This window comes from Berghia stephanieae, chromosome 3, assembly GCF_034508935.2.
Source record: "Berghia stephanieae isolate SIO BIC M18660-M18661 chromosome 3, UCSD_Bste_1.3, whole genome shotgun sequence".
NCBI classification, from domain to species: domain Eukaryota; kingdom Metazoa; phylum Mollusca; class Gastropoda; order Nudibranchia; family Aeolidiidae; genus Berghia; species Berghia stephanieae.
In genome coordinates, this window is record NC_088362.1 from 70,533,668 (window position 1) to 70,551,683 (window position 18,016).

An 18,016-nucleotide genomic window follows, 5' to 3' on the forward strand; every position below is an offset into this window, starting at 1 on the left:
ATTAGCAACTATCTCCCAAGACACCATTGCTCTTTAATCGAGCTCTAAACCAAATTCATAAAACCAACAAAAAGAAAGAATTTTTAAATGAAAATACAGTAACTTTTCATCTAATCAAGTGATGAAGATTTACCTGCAGCTACAAGTTCAGAATTATTAGGATCCGCCGCCAAATCTAAGAGAGGCTGGATGACATCAACAGGGAATACACTATTTTTCTGCCACAGGTTCAACACTCGCACCACTCGACTCTGAAAAAGTAGGTTGATTTCAGTAAGTGAAAAGCCATATATTTCATTTTAAAAAATAAGAAATCACGAACCAGAGAAATATAAGCTAAAATTTATTTACTAGATTTTTTTTCATTGAAAAATGCTATATAGAATCATAAAACAATCTATTTATTTGCAAAAGCCCTAGGGCCTTATGAACTAAATTACCCTTTCTTCTGATGGACACTTCAACAAGTTGGTGAAAGTAGTCACTATATTCTTTGTGAAACGTGGTGAGAAGACATCTTTCTCTGGACCAAACTGGTGTCTTGACTGCCTGACAATGGAGTCAATGACATACAAACCTGGAACTTTATACTCAGGTTTGCACTGTAGAGAGAATAAAAAAAGAGAAAGCAAAATAGTACAAATTCAACTCAGCAAAAAACATATAATAATAATTTTTAAATTTTTAAATGGTGTTATTTTTTTTTTTAAATGGTTTTACGGCGCTTGCAACACATTAAGGTTATATCAGCACCAGTAAAAAGGAAGAAAATGGGATAGTAAAAAAGTTCTAGAATTACAATTAAAGCATCCAAGAATAAGGCAGACAAAGGGGAATTGGTTCAAATAGGGAACAGGTGTAGATTCCAAGAGCACACTATCAGTGTACTTAGTTTGAGATCAACTAAAAGTCTCATCCAGACAAAAGGACAGGTCCCCCCTAAGAGGAATACACTCAGATGTTTACAAATCATATGTAATACATAAACAAAACATAATACAGTGCATAACAGAGAGATGATTTACAAGGAAAAAAATATCATCCCCCAAAACTATACATTTGACTGCTTCCCTCTCAGCCAGGGCCAGGACAAAACCAAGTAATCCAAGACAAAGATAGAAAGCATGTTGGAAAACAGATATAGGGGGATAAAAGACACAGAAGTACCTCCCTGCCCACTATGGGAAGTCAGGAACCCCACCCAGTTCTAATGGTGTAAATTATCATTTATCAAATTCAAAAAAATTAACGACTTAACTCACCAAATATAAAGATAGATTCAAAAAATAAATATATATATATATATATATAATATATATATATATATATATATATATATATATATATATATATATATATATATATATATATATATATATATATATATATATATTAACAATATATATATACTATATTAATAAAAGAAAGAACTATTCTCTGTGTGTGTGTGTGTGTGTGGACTATGGAAAACCGGACTACTACCCGCTATGAAAATTAGCCATTAATATTTTTATCCTTTCTATGCAGGACATCAAGATTTTTGCGATTTAGGACGATTTTTCAATGGTTGTATAAAATGTTTAAATCAATTTTATTTGATCCCTAAGATTTACAACCTCATTCTAATAGAAGCTGAGTACATAGAAGGAATGAAGTTGACGTCACTCAGCTCTTTGTTATTATTTTTAGACTGTTAGTGGTAAGTTCTCAGAAAATTATACCAATCAGACCATAAACGTTAAAAAACCTACACACATACAAAATATGAGCAGAACAACAATATTATTGTGATGAATATATAATAAATCCGTTAAAACGTATTGTTGATTCGGGATTCCTAATCGAGGAATAAAAATATAAGAGTACTATTGGTATGACTCCTTGCGATATTATGTAACTGCCATCAACTCAAGATCATTATCAAATGCTTTAGTTATGGATCAAACTAAACTGAATCTAATTCTGCAGGCAAACCGTCAAGTCTCTATTCACCAGTAATTTAATATAGATGACATAAAATATGCAAATACAAAAGTGGTTTTGATAAGAAATAACAATGTTGAATGGTGAGTATTATAAAAGTAAAAGGATCATTGCACTCTTGTGTTAGAAATTTCTAACTTAGTTTCCAGACTACATACACATGTGACCACATACTCTAAAAGTCATCCTGCAAAATTATTTTTAAATGCTCACTTTCAAAAGGCCTGCAATCTACCAGCATTATGAAATAGATCAAGCAAAAAATGTAAAACAAAAATTTGAAGAAAAGGCAGCAGCCTCTTATGGTTCTCACACTACTGTGTTATGACGATCGACCCAATCAGCAAAGTCCGGTCCGCATTCGTGCACCGTCGAGAACCTGCTTGGTAGCATGGTCACAACACACCGTTCAACTCGATGCTCTGCCGTTTCGGGTTCTTGCCCACATCGGGTAAGACAGGTGGAAAGTCCCCACTGATGAAGCGCACTTGCTGTTAGGCAACTCCTCGAGCCGATTGGCAGCCACTCAGTGTCTCCTCTTACTAGTATCAAAGCCTGGCAACTTCTCACCAAGCTTAGAGGAGTGTACGTCCCCATCCCCACGAGGGATTGAATTCGTCCAAACAGACTTCCATCTCGTATATATGCATCTCTGTCCGTATTCAGGGAAGCTGCATAGAAGGGTGCCCGGACTTATTTCGGCAATGTGTCTTTTACCCATAGCTGGAGTTGATATTATAATTATCATGATTGAATTCTCTTTAGCAGCCATTACCATCACATCCGCAACAATCACTGCATTTTGTTGAATGCTCTCATCATTATTCTACACCATTGTCATGTTGTTGGTGGTGCTGATAATATTTATCTGGCACAGTATTCTAATCCTGTATGGTTAAAGAAATCAAATATTTAGCAAGATTGTTCCCTGGAAAACTTTACTCACTGCCCATTATGCCTGTTCGCATGTAGGGCAGCAACGAAGGACCTTCATCTTCCGTCTTCCTCTGTTGTGGCCACCATCTTCAGGGGGGACCCAAGAACAGATTTGATAATAAATTGTGCAATGCCATTCTTTTCAAATTTAACTTCTCTACTTCTGAGTACCACAATCAGAATTCAAAATGGGCAATTATACAATATCACTTTGGGCCCGATTAAAAAAAAATAATGAAATAATCATGGCCATTAAATATAAAATTTTTGATCTAATTAAGATTTTTAAAATTTATTATAAAAGTAGATCTCAGAATGCCTGCCAATACATGTACAGGGTTGCCAATTCAGAAGGCAAAAATTTACTGAACATTTAGACAAATACATGGATGGACCACTTTCTGAGTGCTGAACTCCAGTAAAGATATTATCTACTTAATTTTTTCCCATTTAGCAGGTGATTGGAAAATATACTAAGTGTTTATCATTACAATATACTGAATTCCGTAAATATCCGGAAAATTGGCAATCTTGAAGATAGTCCAGTAGTTTACTGAAGCTTTTACCCTCTTCAGAAAATCTGACATAAATTCAATTTCATGGCAAGAGGTGGAGTCTGATATTACTATAAGGCTACATGATCTGTACTGAGGGATCCTCTAAAATCGGTTTTGTTCTTCTTGGCTGAACACACGTTCATATTCACAATTTGAGAGAAGGATGGTCAGCAGTCCTAACATGAAGTGAGCAAGCCTTTGAAACTTCAACATCAAGAGAATCAACAAATTTGTATAGTGCAAACCACTGCTAAATTGAGGAAAGCTGAAGGAATCCCTGGTCAAAGCTTTCATTGCTGTAAATATTGAATTCACACTCCAGTTTGTCCATGGCAATATCACAATTTTCTCCAATCCTCTTTAGGATCTCTGGTAAAAAATATTACTGAGCTGAATGATACACAACCCCCCCCCCCCCCCCCCCCCCCTTGCCTCAGCGTGATTCAAGATTTCATTTTCGAAAGGGAAGTTGGCGATTATATAGTCAAATGCCCTGAGACACTTATAAAACAGCAAGTCATTTCAATCAATGGAAGATTCTAGGATGTCCAATGTTTTGCTGCCTACACACAAATCAACATCCTCATGTAGAATGTGTCCCTAAAGTCTATATATACCTAACATCTTTACCATCACTAAAAGCTGATTTGATCACTTTTGAGAATTAAAAAAAAATTAATTAGCAGGTCAAATCATAACAGCTAAAGATTTTATCGTGGCAGTTGGCCACTATGGATTAAGGTGAATTTGGGGGGATTTACTGCGACACTTTGGCAGAGTCTAGTTAAAAAAACTATTGAAGATATCAACTTCAGACTTTCTACAAATTAATTGAGACATTATCATAACATACCAGCAATAAAAGCCCAAAATGGTATAAAGTTTGCTCAAAACAGATCTCTCAGGACCCCAAAATTTAAAACTATACTCAGTGATGATAATGGCAATTTGTCAAAAAGGAGGAAAATGTATCGGTCCATCGGTCAAACTCAAACAAAATCATAATTATGATAATATAAAATATAGTTTCATATAGTATATCGCTACTTCTATTGTACATCTATTCTTAATAGTAGAGATATAACTTACTTTATGTATTTTTTTATGAATTATCCTTTCCAACGTTTTTTTTTTTTCTTTTAAAAACCCTTCTATTCTAGAGATTTAAAATTAACTTTTGGTCAAAAGGCCTGGAAGTATACGTTTTTACTTGTTTTATCTGTTGTTGTAGCCCAGTGGTTACGGATCTTAAAAATAGGACTCAATCAAGTATCTTTAAGAAATTAAAATTGTTAAACATTGTAAAAACAAAGGTAAAAAGAATGAACTAAGTTGAGCACCCCTTACAATTGTAAACAATAATATCATCTCTATACTATTAGCAGATGATGTTTATAAAATTAACATGAAGATTGATAGAATAATGGATAAGGGAAAGATAGAAAGAGAGAAACAGACACAGAGAGAGAGGGGGCAAAGAAAGAGCGAAAGATAGGGAAAGTGAAAAAAAAAGAGGGGGGGGGGGGGGGGGAGAGAGGAGAGAGAGAGAGAGAGAGAGAGAGAGAGAGAGAGAGAGAGAGAGAGAGAGAGAGAGAGAGAGAGAGAGAGAGAGAGAGAGAGAGAGAGAGTGAGAGAGAAAAAGAAAGAGTAGTTAAGTTGATGGGGCTTTTATCTGGTCAGTTATAATAATTATCTTCTTAAAAGTACCTATAACTGTATGACCACTCTTGACCTACTTACAACTAAAATCTAGACTCATTTCCCCCCTCCCCTACCCCCTTCCTTTTCGACCATCAATTGCCTTGTCCCAATTTTGACATCTGGCTCCAGTTTGTCCAGACTGAGGCAATAAAAATGGGAGTGTCACCAAAATTCATTCATACAACTGAGCACAGGTGTCAAAATATGACAGAAGACATGATGGTGATTTTTTCACAGATCCACCACTTGACCTGAGCTTTAATCAGAATCAGCGGAAAATTTCTGAGAAAATCTCAATATCCCGGAATTCCGCGGATCTGCGGAAAATTATCATCTCTGTATACTGAAATGTAATTCTGCAATTGTAAAACTCAAGACTATATATAATAATAACTAAAGTTGTAAACACTCACCTTTTGAATAAATTTCTCTACACTCTGTACAACATGCTTGTAGAATTTAATTGCTTTGATGGCACATTTGGTAACCTGAGCCATTTTGGCTCTTGAAACCGGTGGCCGACCCTCATAGAGAGATGATAACTGAAAAAGATAAAAATAAAAATTAGCTGCAAATTTCCCATATGAGCCATGAAATAACGGAGAATTTCTCGGCAGTCCCTTGTAAAATCAAAAGAAAATGACTGAATCGAAATAAACAGCGAGAGACAGTCAACAGCATAAATTCTAGAGGAAACACTGACAGAAAACTAATTTGCATATATGGGAATTAATTCTTGTGGCTACGTTTTCAATTAATTAGGTAGTGGTGATAATGACAATTTGTCAAAAAGGAGGAAAATTTGGCGGTTCATCAGTCAAACTCAAATTTATACCAAATGCAAAAATACCATATTACATCATAGTTACATATCATATTATTTATATATTATTTATTACTACTAAATCATCTATTCTTACTATTGGGCATACTTTTACTGAATGAAATGTCCTTTCCACAAAACATATTAGATAAAGGCCAGAAAAAGTTTGTTTTTTCCTTTTTGTCTTTACAAAGTGAGCTATAATTAGTTATATTTGTTTCTGTTTAGTACCAATGCAGTTTATAAATTTGACTTATAAATCTTTAATAAACAGAAAAAGATAGTCTAACAAAGGGTAAAATTAAAATAAGCCTTACAACAATTGTTTCCTAAGTTGATCACCTTTCCTCATTGTATTAACTCTCTATACTATAACCAGATGACTTCTAACATAATATGAAGATAGAAGGGTAAAAGAGAAATATGAATAAAGTAAAAGGGAACTAGAAGTACATTACTTCCCTCCAAAATAAAATAAATTTTAATTTTAAAAAATAAAAAAATAAATAAGTCATCGTCATTGCTGTTGTGTTTAAAAATTACCCAAACAACAAATCTGTAGAGGGATAGAAGTTTACTATGTATACATCATATTAATAATGTCTTCGTTCATGTGGATGGCATGGCCAAATGGTTTGTCTCAGAAGGCTTAAAATCAGCTCTGCGGGTTTGATTCCCGACTGCTCCACTGCTTATTTTTTTCTATTATCATTATTGTTTGGTTTGTTCTTTTGTTTTTATTCTTTCTACATAATGTTGCAAATGATAAATGTTCCACTTTTTTTTTCTTTTAACTCTCTCTCTCTCTCTCTCTCTCTCTCTCTCTCTCTCTCTCTCTCTCTCTCTCTCTCTCTCTCTCTCTCTCTCTCTCTCTCTCTCATTTGCTCTCTATAAAATATTGCAAATTGTAATATCCAACCCCATCCTGATCTTTTATTGTCAAAAAATTGTAAATAAATTATTAAAATCTTGCTCAGAAACAGGAAACGAATATATCTCGCATGAGAAAGAGCAAATAATCAAAAAAATTTATAAAAATAAATAAATTATAATAAATAAATTGATCAATCAAGCTCATTTAAAAAGCAAACAAATGACCAGAGTGAAGAAACTAAAAAAAAAATTAAAAATTATTGTTCTTCCTCATTTTAATGTAATTTATTGTTACAATAAAAATAAACTACCATCATTGGACACCACTAGATGTCTTTAGAGAGTGAGTTACTACCCAGGTGTATCTGGATGAGATCATCAGACCAATCATGATACCAGCGTTTTAGGAAAACAACAACCGTCTAAATTTTCAGCAGGATAATGCTCGTCCCTTTTTTCTATTATGCATACAGAGTCTCGCATCTGCTACGAACTAATTTTGCGTACCAATATTTACTGCAGACCACGAGACTTCAGTGCAAGCGTTATTGTCTTCCAGTGTTCCGTTCAGTCGCTCCACTTGTCCACTACCTCTCGGGTTATACGGAGTAGTCCAGCTAGTAGCTACACCCTTCCTATGTAAAAAGTCCTTGAGTTCGGCGGACATGAAGTTGGCCCCTCTATCAGAGTGCACATAAGACAGCATTCCAAACAGAGAGAAAAGCTGGCAGAAGCATTTGATGATTGTTGCGGCACTCATATCGGCATACTTCATGTCCGCCGAACTCAAGGACTTTTTACATAGGAAGGGTGTAGCTACTAGCCGGAATACTCCGTATAACCCGAGAGGTAATGGACAAGTGGAGCGACTGAACGGAACACTCTGGAAGACAACGCTTGCACTGAAGTCTCGTGGTCTGGAGATTCACCAGTGGGAACTCGTTCTTCCTGATTCCCTTCATTCCCTAAGGTCTCTTTTGTGCACCTCCACTAACGAAACTCCTCATGAGAGAATATTTCGCTACAACAGGAAATCCACAACCGGTACAACTCTTCCGACTTGGCTCACTACCCCTGGAACTGTGCTCATGAGAAGGAACGTGAGAGTATGAACCTTTGGTAGATTAAGTCGAACTGTTGGATTGCAATCCACTCTATGCCCACGTCAGACTCCAGGACAGGAGGGAGACAACAGTAGCTTTGCGTAACCTAGCACCATCTGGTGGCCTGCCTATGCCTGACTCTTTTGTAAAAGACACTTTTCCTCCGCTCACGCACCCCTCAATTAATGAGCCAACAAACCAGGCACTGGACATTCCAGTACCCGTTCTTATTCAGGCAGATGCCCCAAATCAAGTTTCGGAACAAGCGGAATCGGTAGACACTCCTGACCCTGAACCTCATTCTGTGAAGAAAACGGGCCAAACCCCTCTGACCCTGAACACCTAATGAGAACACTTGTAGTCCCAAACCAAGTCCTTTCATTCGGACCCGGGCTTACAATCTGCGGAATAGAGAAGCCTGAACTTTCCTGACAATCTCTAAGACCAAGACGATACTTGTTGTGTTTTGATTTTATAGCATTACATCCCCCATTCTTATTTGATTATAGACTTTGGGACTTTGCAATCATTTTTCGTTTTGTAATCCTTCCAATTAGACTGAGGGGGGAAGAATGTTGTGATGTAGCTTTGTTCGTGCGCTTCGCTTTGTTATTATTTTCACCGCTTTGTTATGCTTTATCTGTTTTTGTAACTGTTTGCTTTTCTGCTTGTGTTGCAGATCATCATGCTTCTCGTCGTACCTCTTTTGAATGTTGAATAAAGCCTAGACTTAGGTTTAAACTAAAGACAGACCCTTCTACATTCACTTCAGTAGGCGAAGACATGGGAAATGACTTGACCCCCGATGATTTCGCAAGGAATGAATCATGAAAAATTTACAAAATAATTCCAAAATAACTTTTGAAATTCATCAAGGATTGTCTAGAATCGAATGTTTTTTTAAAAATAGAAAACAAATGCATCTTCAAATCTAAACTGCTTTTGATGGTAGACGTTAAGTCTTTCAAGGAGCTAAATGTAGGTCCACCAGCGCACCTCTCTAGCTTGATTCGTGAGAATGCCTTGTCCACTGTTTGAGCATTTACTTTTGCATTGATATCGCATCCGTAACCAATCAGCTACTGGAGGCCAGCCGAACATTCAGAGAAATAGAGATCAAGTTTATTTTCCTGACCGTTCGGAGAAATGAACTAAAAGTTCTGAAAAATCAAAATGTTTCTCAGAAAGTTGAAAGACGCTAGTTTTTGAAACAGAGGTAGGTAGGGTTGTTCTAGTAGGGGGTTTTGGAGGGGGGAATTTTTTTATAATGTTCTAGAAGGCACTTTGATAACTCCAGTCCAGTGGCTGCCGATAGGCTCACTGTAAGGTGAAACTCGTTTTTGGAACTTTATATTTGGCCCTTTACTGTTTTGGTTACCATGGCGTTATTTGTGAACCTATGTGACTAATTTTGGTATCATGTTAGTTAAAGGGCACACAACAAGCTTTCTGACTGTGTAATCATTCTTAATTCCTGATTGTATTTTTCAGAAAGCTATTGAAATAAAAATAACAATTTTTTAATTATAAGAACTTTTAAAATTATGGATATATTTTAATTATACTTCATACATCGATAGACGACTAATTAAAGAATATCTCTGTCAAATTTAATCAAAATTGATACACTCGCTCATTATTTTATGGTGGCGTTTTTATGCACCTCCGTGATTTAAATATTGAGTGATAATGCTGAAGAAACTGATGAGACACTGTATAGAGAAATAGTTGGTGGACTAATCTATGCGATGACAAGCACAAGGCCAGACCTTAGCCTTATCGTTACCAAACTCTCACAGCATATGTCTAAACCAAATGCTCACCACATGACACTAGCCAAACATGCAATACGATATGTGAAAGCAACAATCAATAGACAATTGATTTTCAGGAAATCAGAAAATTCCCTCAATCTGAATGGTTTTTGCGACTCGGATTGGGCAAATTCAAGAGACAGAAAAAGCGTCTCTGGCTACGGTTTCCAATTAACAAATGAGGGACCTCTGATTTCATGGAAGTCAAAGAAACAAAATACAGTTGCTTTGTCTACCTGTGAGGCTGAATATGTATCATTAGCATTGGCCACACAGGAGGGCATATTTTTATTGGCACTTTTTAATGATATGACCAATGTGAACTCAAATGTCTTTACGATGAATTGTGACAATCAGTCAGCAATAGCGCTTGCTAAGAACCCTGTACAAAGTCAGAGGACTAAACATATTGATATCGAGTATCACTTTCTCAGAGATATGGTACAAAATGGTAATATGACCATCATGTATGTTCCTTCAGAAGAGAATATTGCTGATGACCCATGTCTAGAGTGAAAATTGAAAGATTTGTATCTGCAGCCATGTAATGACTAGTATTAGTATTATTATTATTATATTATCAGTTTCATATTTTTGCTAATTATTGTTACTGAATATGACCCAATAGTTAAACCTTTATGTACCTACTATTACTGCTGTTAATCATGTCAATATTATTTTAATTTGGATGGTATCTTTTATACCTCTACAAGTTAGTGTTGTTTAAATCAATAGTAATTTTCATTTTCAATGAGAAAACTTGATCCATCCATTACAAGAACATAATATTAACTATTACTTAATCTTATATTGTTAAGTAGATTACTACCTTAACTATAATCATTTTTATTTTCCTTTTTTTAAATTTTACTTATCATTTGGACATATTACCAAAGCTGAGTTTAAGGGGGTGTGTTAAAGTATGTAACCTCATCTTACAGTATGATTATTGTTTTACTATCTCATCTACTTGTATTTACTACGGATTCACTTACCCTCACTAATGGAACTCTTCTTTCAACAGAAACCAGTTTAATGTACTTTCATTTTTTCAATAATCTTCCTGTTCTATTTTAACCTGAAAACCATCAGACGTCTTTTGTTACCTTGTATTCATTATCCTTATTATTTACTACTTTCTACAAGCCATCCGTGCTATTATTATGGCATCCTCTACAGAGAGCTGCGCCGGGGTTACCAATACTTAGCTTCTTAATCCTTACTAATCATTCGTTTGGACAGAAAAAAAACCCAACAAAACTTACCGCTTACCGTCAAAAGCAGTTTAGATTTGAAGATGCATTTGTTTTCTATCAAAAAACATTCGGTACTAGACAATCCTTGATGAATTTCAAAAATTGTGTTTGAAATTATATCCTAAATTTTTTCGTGATTCATTCCTCGCGAAATCGTGTGAGTTTACGTCTGTTTACAAGGTGGCCGTCGTAAAAAAAAAACAAAGGCTTTTTAAAAAGTTTATTGAGAAAAAGATAGGGAAAAAAGTGTCCCTTGGTAGGTATGCAATTTGGTGCATTAGTGCAGTTAAAATTGGTGCGCAAAATTAGTTCGTAGCGGATATGTGTGTGTGTGTGAGTGTGTGTCTCTTTCTTTTATTATTTTTTTTTTTTTTGGGAGTGCCTACGTACACAGTAATGGGGCATCTAGCCTCAGGATCTATGTACACGTAAACTGGTTTACCGTTGCAACACAAGCAATAGATGGACCTCGCTGTCGTGACCGCGCGCGCTCGTGTGTGTTATTTTTTTAAAAATCAAAACAATTTTAACCATTAATGGCGAGATTCCATCTTACACTCCCCAAACTCCAGATCTTAAGTCTTAATGTTATCAAAGACAAGCTTTGCGATTTATAGTTTAATTGAAGCCCGAGTCGAAATATACTCTTACTATTGCACTCTTGGTGCAAACGATTTATTCTGCATAAGCAATCTGGAGAAAAAAATCAGTGTCACTGTAAAAGGTTAAAATTTCACAACACGCTGTAACAATCCTTTGATCTACGTCATCAGGCAACCCATTGTTTCTTTCATCTTTTCCCATTCCCCCTGCCCATCTCTCTCTCTCTCTCTCTCTTGTCATAGTGTTATCCCTTCCCCTTCCCATCTCAATGTAAAATGAAAACGTTCTGCTGTTTGCAGATACATGTATGATTGTTTTGTTTTTTCTCTCTCATTAGGCATTTGAAAAAAACAAAAACCTGAAAAAAAAATAAACAACTTAACCTTTTAAAGGCGAATATCAATCTTACTTGGACCAAAAATAAAATCTTACCGTTTTCATCAAAAGACAAAAAACAAATTACAATTTTAAAACGAGCTTTTATATAGGGCAATATCCACCCAACGTGCTCAAAGCGCTTTTTATCAATATTCTTACTGCTCTTATGGTGGAAACGGGTTTTTTTTCTGCGTTAAAAAATAATTATTATTTGAAAACAAAAAAATCAGTGTCACTGGCAAAGGGTTAATTGCAGTACTCCTGCATCCTGTGAGACTCCTACGGCACTTGCTAATCATAAAAAAGGAAATAGCCATCAACAATACTAAGTTGAAAAAAAAAGAAAAGACAAGTAACGGCAAAACGATTATAGACAATTGAAGTCCCGAGTTGCGATAGTCTGACTGCTCTCTTGGTGGAAATGCTATATTCACCTGCCAGCATCCTTGACATGCTCTACGTCACCAAGGTCACCAAGCCACACTTCTCCCTTTCGTCTTCATGCAAACCCCCCCCCCCCACTCTCACAGTGGTGGTGGCGGCGGATAAAAAAAGGCCTTTTTTCTTTCATTCAATCAACTTGACTGCTGTTGGTAGGTACTTTGGTAAACGTCCATTTGGCCCTCCAGCAGGAAGCCGATAAATGGCTAGTGGCTGTGACCCGATTTTTTTGACTTTTGAGTGATGGGTCTCAGAAAAATTTCAATAAATCTTTTGTTTATGGATGGATTTTAATGACTTATGTCTTATTTTCTTCAGGAGAAATTACTCTATCGTTTGGTGTAGTTTATTTTAAAATCAATGTCAATTTAGTATAACTTTTGATTATGGATAAAATAGGGTATAATTTAGCTTTGGATAATTAAAAGATTAGAACTTAGTAAATCAAAATTTCATGATGGCACGTTTATTTAACATCTTAACTTTTATATAAAATTAAATTCAGGGCAAAGTTGTATACCGCATCCATGAAATTCGTTCCAGCAAAATCCTTACTCAAATCTTAGCGGCCATTTTAGACCAGTTTTGAAATCCAAATGGTGGTTACTACTGGAAATGCAACAATTTTCAGGTCACAAAGTCCGTCAGTAAATAACAAAGGCAAATAGAAGACCATTTTTCAGCCTTTAAACTAAGATAACTTTTCTTATGCTTATCTAATTTTCACAATTTTGGTAGCTATCATTAGAATCGTGTTGAAAAGCACTCTAAAATGATATAGGTTTCATTGAGCTTTTCTGTCCAAACGAATGATTTGTCCTGATATAGAAGCTAAGTATTGGTAACACCGGCTCACCTCTCTAGTAGTTAGTCGTAGAGAAACAACTAAGACGAAGGTATCAAATGTTATGTTTTTTCAAGTCCCATCCCCCTGACTGAGTCAAATTAAGATATTTTGAGTTTGAAAATTTTATCAAATTGTCTAGTCTATTAGTTGGGCCTAGTTCTAATTCTAGTAGGGGCAGGGGGTTTGGGAGGGGGGAGACTTTAACTTTAAAAATAAAAAAAAGTTGCCCCTCTCCCAACTCCCAAAACATTATAAAAAACAAGAATACTGGGGATGTAGGAGCTTTCGGGAGGCCTCCCAGGTTTTTTTTTTTCCAAAACAATTGTCTTTAACGTGAATGCTTGCTCACGGCGAAGTAGTGGCATTTAGAAGTAGGTGTTGATTATGATTCGCCTCTCTACTTCTAATGAATACCCGATTGGTGAAAAAACAATCTCACCTCATTGTTGAAAGCTCTCACGGCTTCCATGGTTAATCCTTTACTGGTTGAATAATCCAATGAAATACACTTTTATTATGTGCCTAATTACTCCGTTTAATTTCTAAAAACAACATGAAATTGATTTTTTTGTATTCCTTTTTGTGGTAAAAACGGATAAATGTAGAGTAATGGCGTGGAAAAATGGCCGTCGTCAATTTTAAGTATCGATTACTAGGAAGGCTAATCTACCATCCACGAGCTGACGATACCTACAACAGCGATTACTGTTGGAGAAAGGAACTGGAAAGAACAAGGAAGAAGAGATTTAATGTGAGGAAAGGAGGGGGAACAAGAGGAAGAGGAGGCAGTTAAGGAAGAAAAGAAATACAAAACAAATAATAATAATAATAATAATAATAATAATAATAATATGTCTTTATTGTCCTCAAAATAGTGGCGATTTGTCAATTGGTTCCACATTTATAACAATACAATATTATAAAGAACATACATAACATAATAATATATTGACATAGCATATACACACTCACACATATGCACACTAGTAACATCGTAGTCATCTTCACCCTTATCGTCATCAACAACATCATATCATCATCATCATCATCATCATCATCATCATCATCATCATCATCATTATCATCACCTTCATCATCATCACAACAGCCCTCCTAATATTTCCGTTACCAACCTCCTCTTTCACCATTCCCCTATAACACCATCAACATCCTCATCATACTCCATATAATATTATTTTTCCTGTAACAAGTTGTAAGATGGAAAGCTTGTGTTTTAATATCCCTCATCAGAAAGACAAAGGTCGTGTTCCCAGTTTGTGTTCTCTCTCTTTTTCTCTCTCTTTGTCTCTCATTCTCTCTCTCTCTCTCTCTCTCTCTCTCTCTCTCTGTGTGTGTGTGTGTGTGTTTGTGTGTGTGTGTGTGTGTGTTTCTTTCACACTTTTGTCAGAAATAGTAATACATATTATGTACATTATATGCAATTAAGTTATGGTAAATTTACAAACAATGAGATAATGAGATTTGCACATCAATTTGTATTTCTGATACTGCTAGTGTTATATTACACATTACTACACGAACCAGATAGTATTGTGCGCGGCGAAACGAGGATTTCCCATAATATTTATATATTACGATGTCGGAAAAGACATCAGATAGAACGAAGATGACGTCACTCATGTCTTTGTTATTGGTTTTTGCCATCCGCGTTTAAGAGTAACGCTCACTTAACTGTATTATCCAGACTATGAAAGTTCATGGTTACAATTATTTTTGTGTGTTGGTCCGTTATACTCTCGGATGGCAATGTTATGAGCTTCTGAGACAAGTGCATACTCTCTATACCAATAGCCCCTTTATTATGAATTGTGTTGACTATCGCTGAAACTTCATTTTGTTCATCACCAACCAAAAATAAAACCCGTTGAGATGTGAGTAATAATCATGATTTATTGACATAATCGCCATCTCATCTAGTGCAATGTCAAGGCAAACCAGGAGTCCAAAATTGACATCGATGTCAAAAGTGATCCGTTTGTGACGGGTTGTGTGTTAATTTGTGGGATCGAGTCCAACCGATAGCTCAATGGTCTGGATTCGAACTAGTATGCGCGCTATGGCTCTCGTTACCATCTGCACCACTCAACCTATATCACAAACGGCTCAGGTTTAATCTAGGGGTGATTAAGAATTGCCTTAGGGTCCCTTATAACTTAATTGTATTAATAACAAGTGAGTCAAGACAATAGTAACGCCCAATGCAATAATAAGAATTCTATACATAAAGTTTAATTAGATTGTTACAGGAAAAGATAGAAAGAATAAGTATTTATTTAATATCAGGAAGAATAGCTCTAATTGAGTGGATCTAATTTATTATTTATTTATCTATTGTTTTATTAATCGATTCATTTATGATTGATTGATTAAGTTAGTAGTTTTTAATCACTTGTGTCCGTGGAAAATACATTTGAAAATGGTATAAGCCCGTTTGGCTTATCTTTATCCCGCCGGCTTGCTTGACTGAGGCAAATGTATCAGCTAGTTCCAGGGTTGGCGCCTGCTTTGCAGTAGGGGAGGGCATCCGGGTCACCAAAAGGTTATCGACGCTTTAGGTTTTGAGAAGTCAGGTCATCGACGACTGAGAACTTCCCGACCTCCACTTAGTTCTCGATGCTTTTCTCGTCTCGAGAATCTTGGTCGTCGATGCTTCTCGTATTGAGTCCCGAGTCCCGAGTCTCGAGACTATACTGCGCGAGCGACGCACGCGTTACTAACAATGTGTACTATCTGCATTGTTCACCCCTCTCTCGTCGGCGATGATTCCAGCGAAGCTCGAGACTTTTTTGCGTCTCGATGCTTTTTTGAGTCTCGAGACTCAAAAAAGTCTCGAGCATCGCTCTAGTCATCGGTGCTTTCATTCAATACCTAGTCATTGGTATTGGGTATTGACGTTATATCATATTTTAAACAGCTAACAAAACACAAACGTCGTAAATAGATCAAAATGGTTATAGGTATCAATGTTTTATTATTATACAAAGTGAATTTATTTAATGTATTTTAAGTTTTAATACAAAAAAGCCATCAAAAGCTCAGTTGAAGTGCTACTTCTCGGGAATTCCCGACTTTTCCTTGGTCATCGAGTTCGGGAAGTTTTGAGTGTTGGTGGCCGATGACTTGAGGTATCATCGAGACTTCCGCTTTCTGGACATCACAACAGTGTGTTGTAGTTAGGCTGACATCAGGGGTTTACCGCTGTTCAAGGACTGGGATGCAGGGATTCGGCACAACTGGGTGCTCCAACGACACGGAAAAGGACCAGAAAAATGGCCAGGACCAGGATCAGGACAAGGACCTTCAATTTAAGAGTTAAAACAACAAGGTCTTAGAGCCAATCGAGTTTGTCTTTCGCCACCGAATCGTCCTTGAGCGACACATCATAATAGCCTTTATTTGCCGACAAAGGCAAGGAGAAGCAGTAACTTCATGATAATGGGAGTTAGTATATGTTTTAAACATCAACTGACAGTCGAGCTATCTTACATGATGAGAATTTAACAGGGTTGTGTCCCTGGTATTTCTTTATTTATTTTTATTAATTAGAATTGAGGTTATGATGTGTGGCCGGCGATTGGCGGTGGGGTACAGACATTCAAGCAATATACATATTGAATATAAATGAAATAATAACATAGATCATAAACAACTGTTAACTATAAAATAAGATACATATAGATATGGTTTTGTACAGGTATTCCAACTTACGAACATCCATGGAATAGCACAATTAAAATATATACACGAACTATAATATTAATAATAGATAGATTAAATTGAATTCAGAGTAATATCTCGTTCCACTTTGAATGTTAACCAATAATTCATTTTACCTCCAGCCGAGATAGACAAACTTTTACAAGTTTGAAATTGGAGAGATAGCTCTTTTCTCGTGGGCTTCTTAGCGTGTGTGTGATCAGATTCAGATATGAATTTGGTTTTGTGAAACGAAAATAGCCAATCAGAAGAATTTCCTGTTTTAGATAGCCAATGATATCCAGATGCGTTGGTAAGAAATAATAACGGATAATTACCGGAGAGCTAGACCTTAATTGTAATTTTAGCTACTCTTGAACGAGACAAGGACCTCAGGGCATACGCACGTTGGCGTCTTGTTTGGAAAAGGTAATTAGCAGGAGGCATGAATACAATGGGCAGACAATTTGAACAGGTAAATAAGCCTTAAGCTGAAAGTGAGTGTTCCGTTATACAATGGAAATGTTTTCCCACCTAACGACCAAAATTTCCGTTAGAAAGATTTGGGGCTTTATTGGAGAAAGGCTGTCCGTGTTTGAGTATTTTTAATGGAGGTGTTGATCAAATATATGTCTCGTCCACTAGGTTTGAAGTGGTTTTGAACGAGACGATGACGAATGATAAAGAAATCACGCAGTGAAAGAAAATCGCTCGTCACACCGTTTAACTTTATTTTTTTCCCCACTCATGATAAGAGTGATTCTCAATAAATCATATCGACACCACTTTATCCAAACATCAATAGGCATGATCTATATTACATTTCCATGTGCTCGAGGTCATTGGTCACATTGGAATGTGTGCTCAAAATACCCACATAGTGAAAAGTGTTGACAGTTTGAGAAATATCCAACGTTTCAATTGGTCATTTTGCTCAGCATGATTCATAAACAAAGTATTGTGTTTCGATACATTGAGAAATGT

General features: G+C 36.1%; 1 protein-coding gene across 1 annotated transcript in view; it reads right to left on the reverse strand.

Annotated features, from left to right (window-relative positions):
• Positions 1-13,971, reverse strand: part of LOC144968348 (uncharacterized) — a 59,006-nt gene extending 45,035 nt beyond the window's left edge. Inside the window, exons 1-4 of the mRNA XM_078906624.1 lie at positions 13,755-13,971; positions 5,591-5,719; positions 441-602; positions 134-251 (exon numbers count right to left, since the gene is read on the reverse strand). Of these exons, the coding sequence (XP_078762750.1) occupies positions 134-251; positions 441-602; positions 5,591-5,719; positions 13,755-13,784 (439 nt within the window). The 5' untranslated portion in view covers positions 13,785-13,971. The remainder of the gene's footprint in view (positions 1-133; positions 252-440; positions 603-5,590; positions 5,720-13,754) is intronic.
• Positions 13,972-18,016: the final 4,045 nt, after the last annotated feature.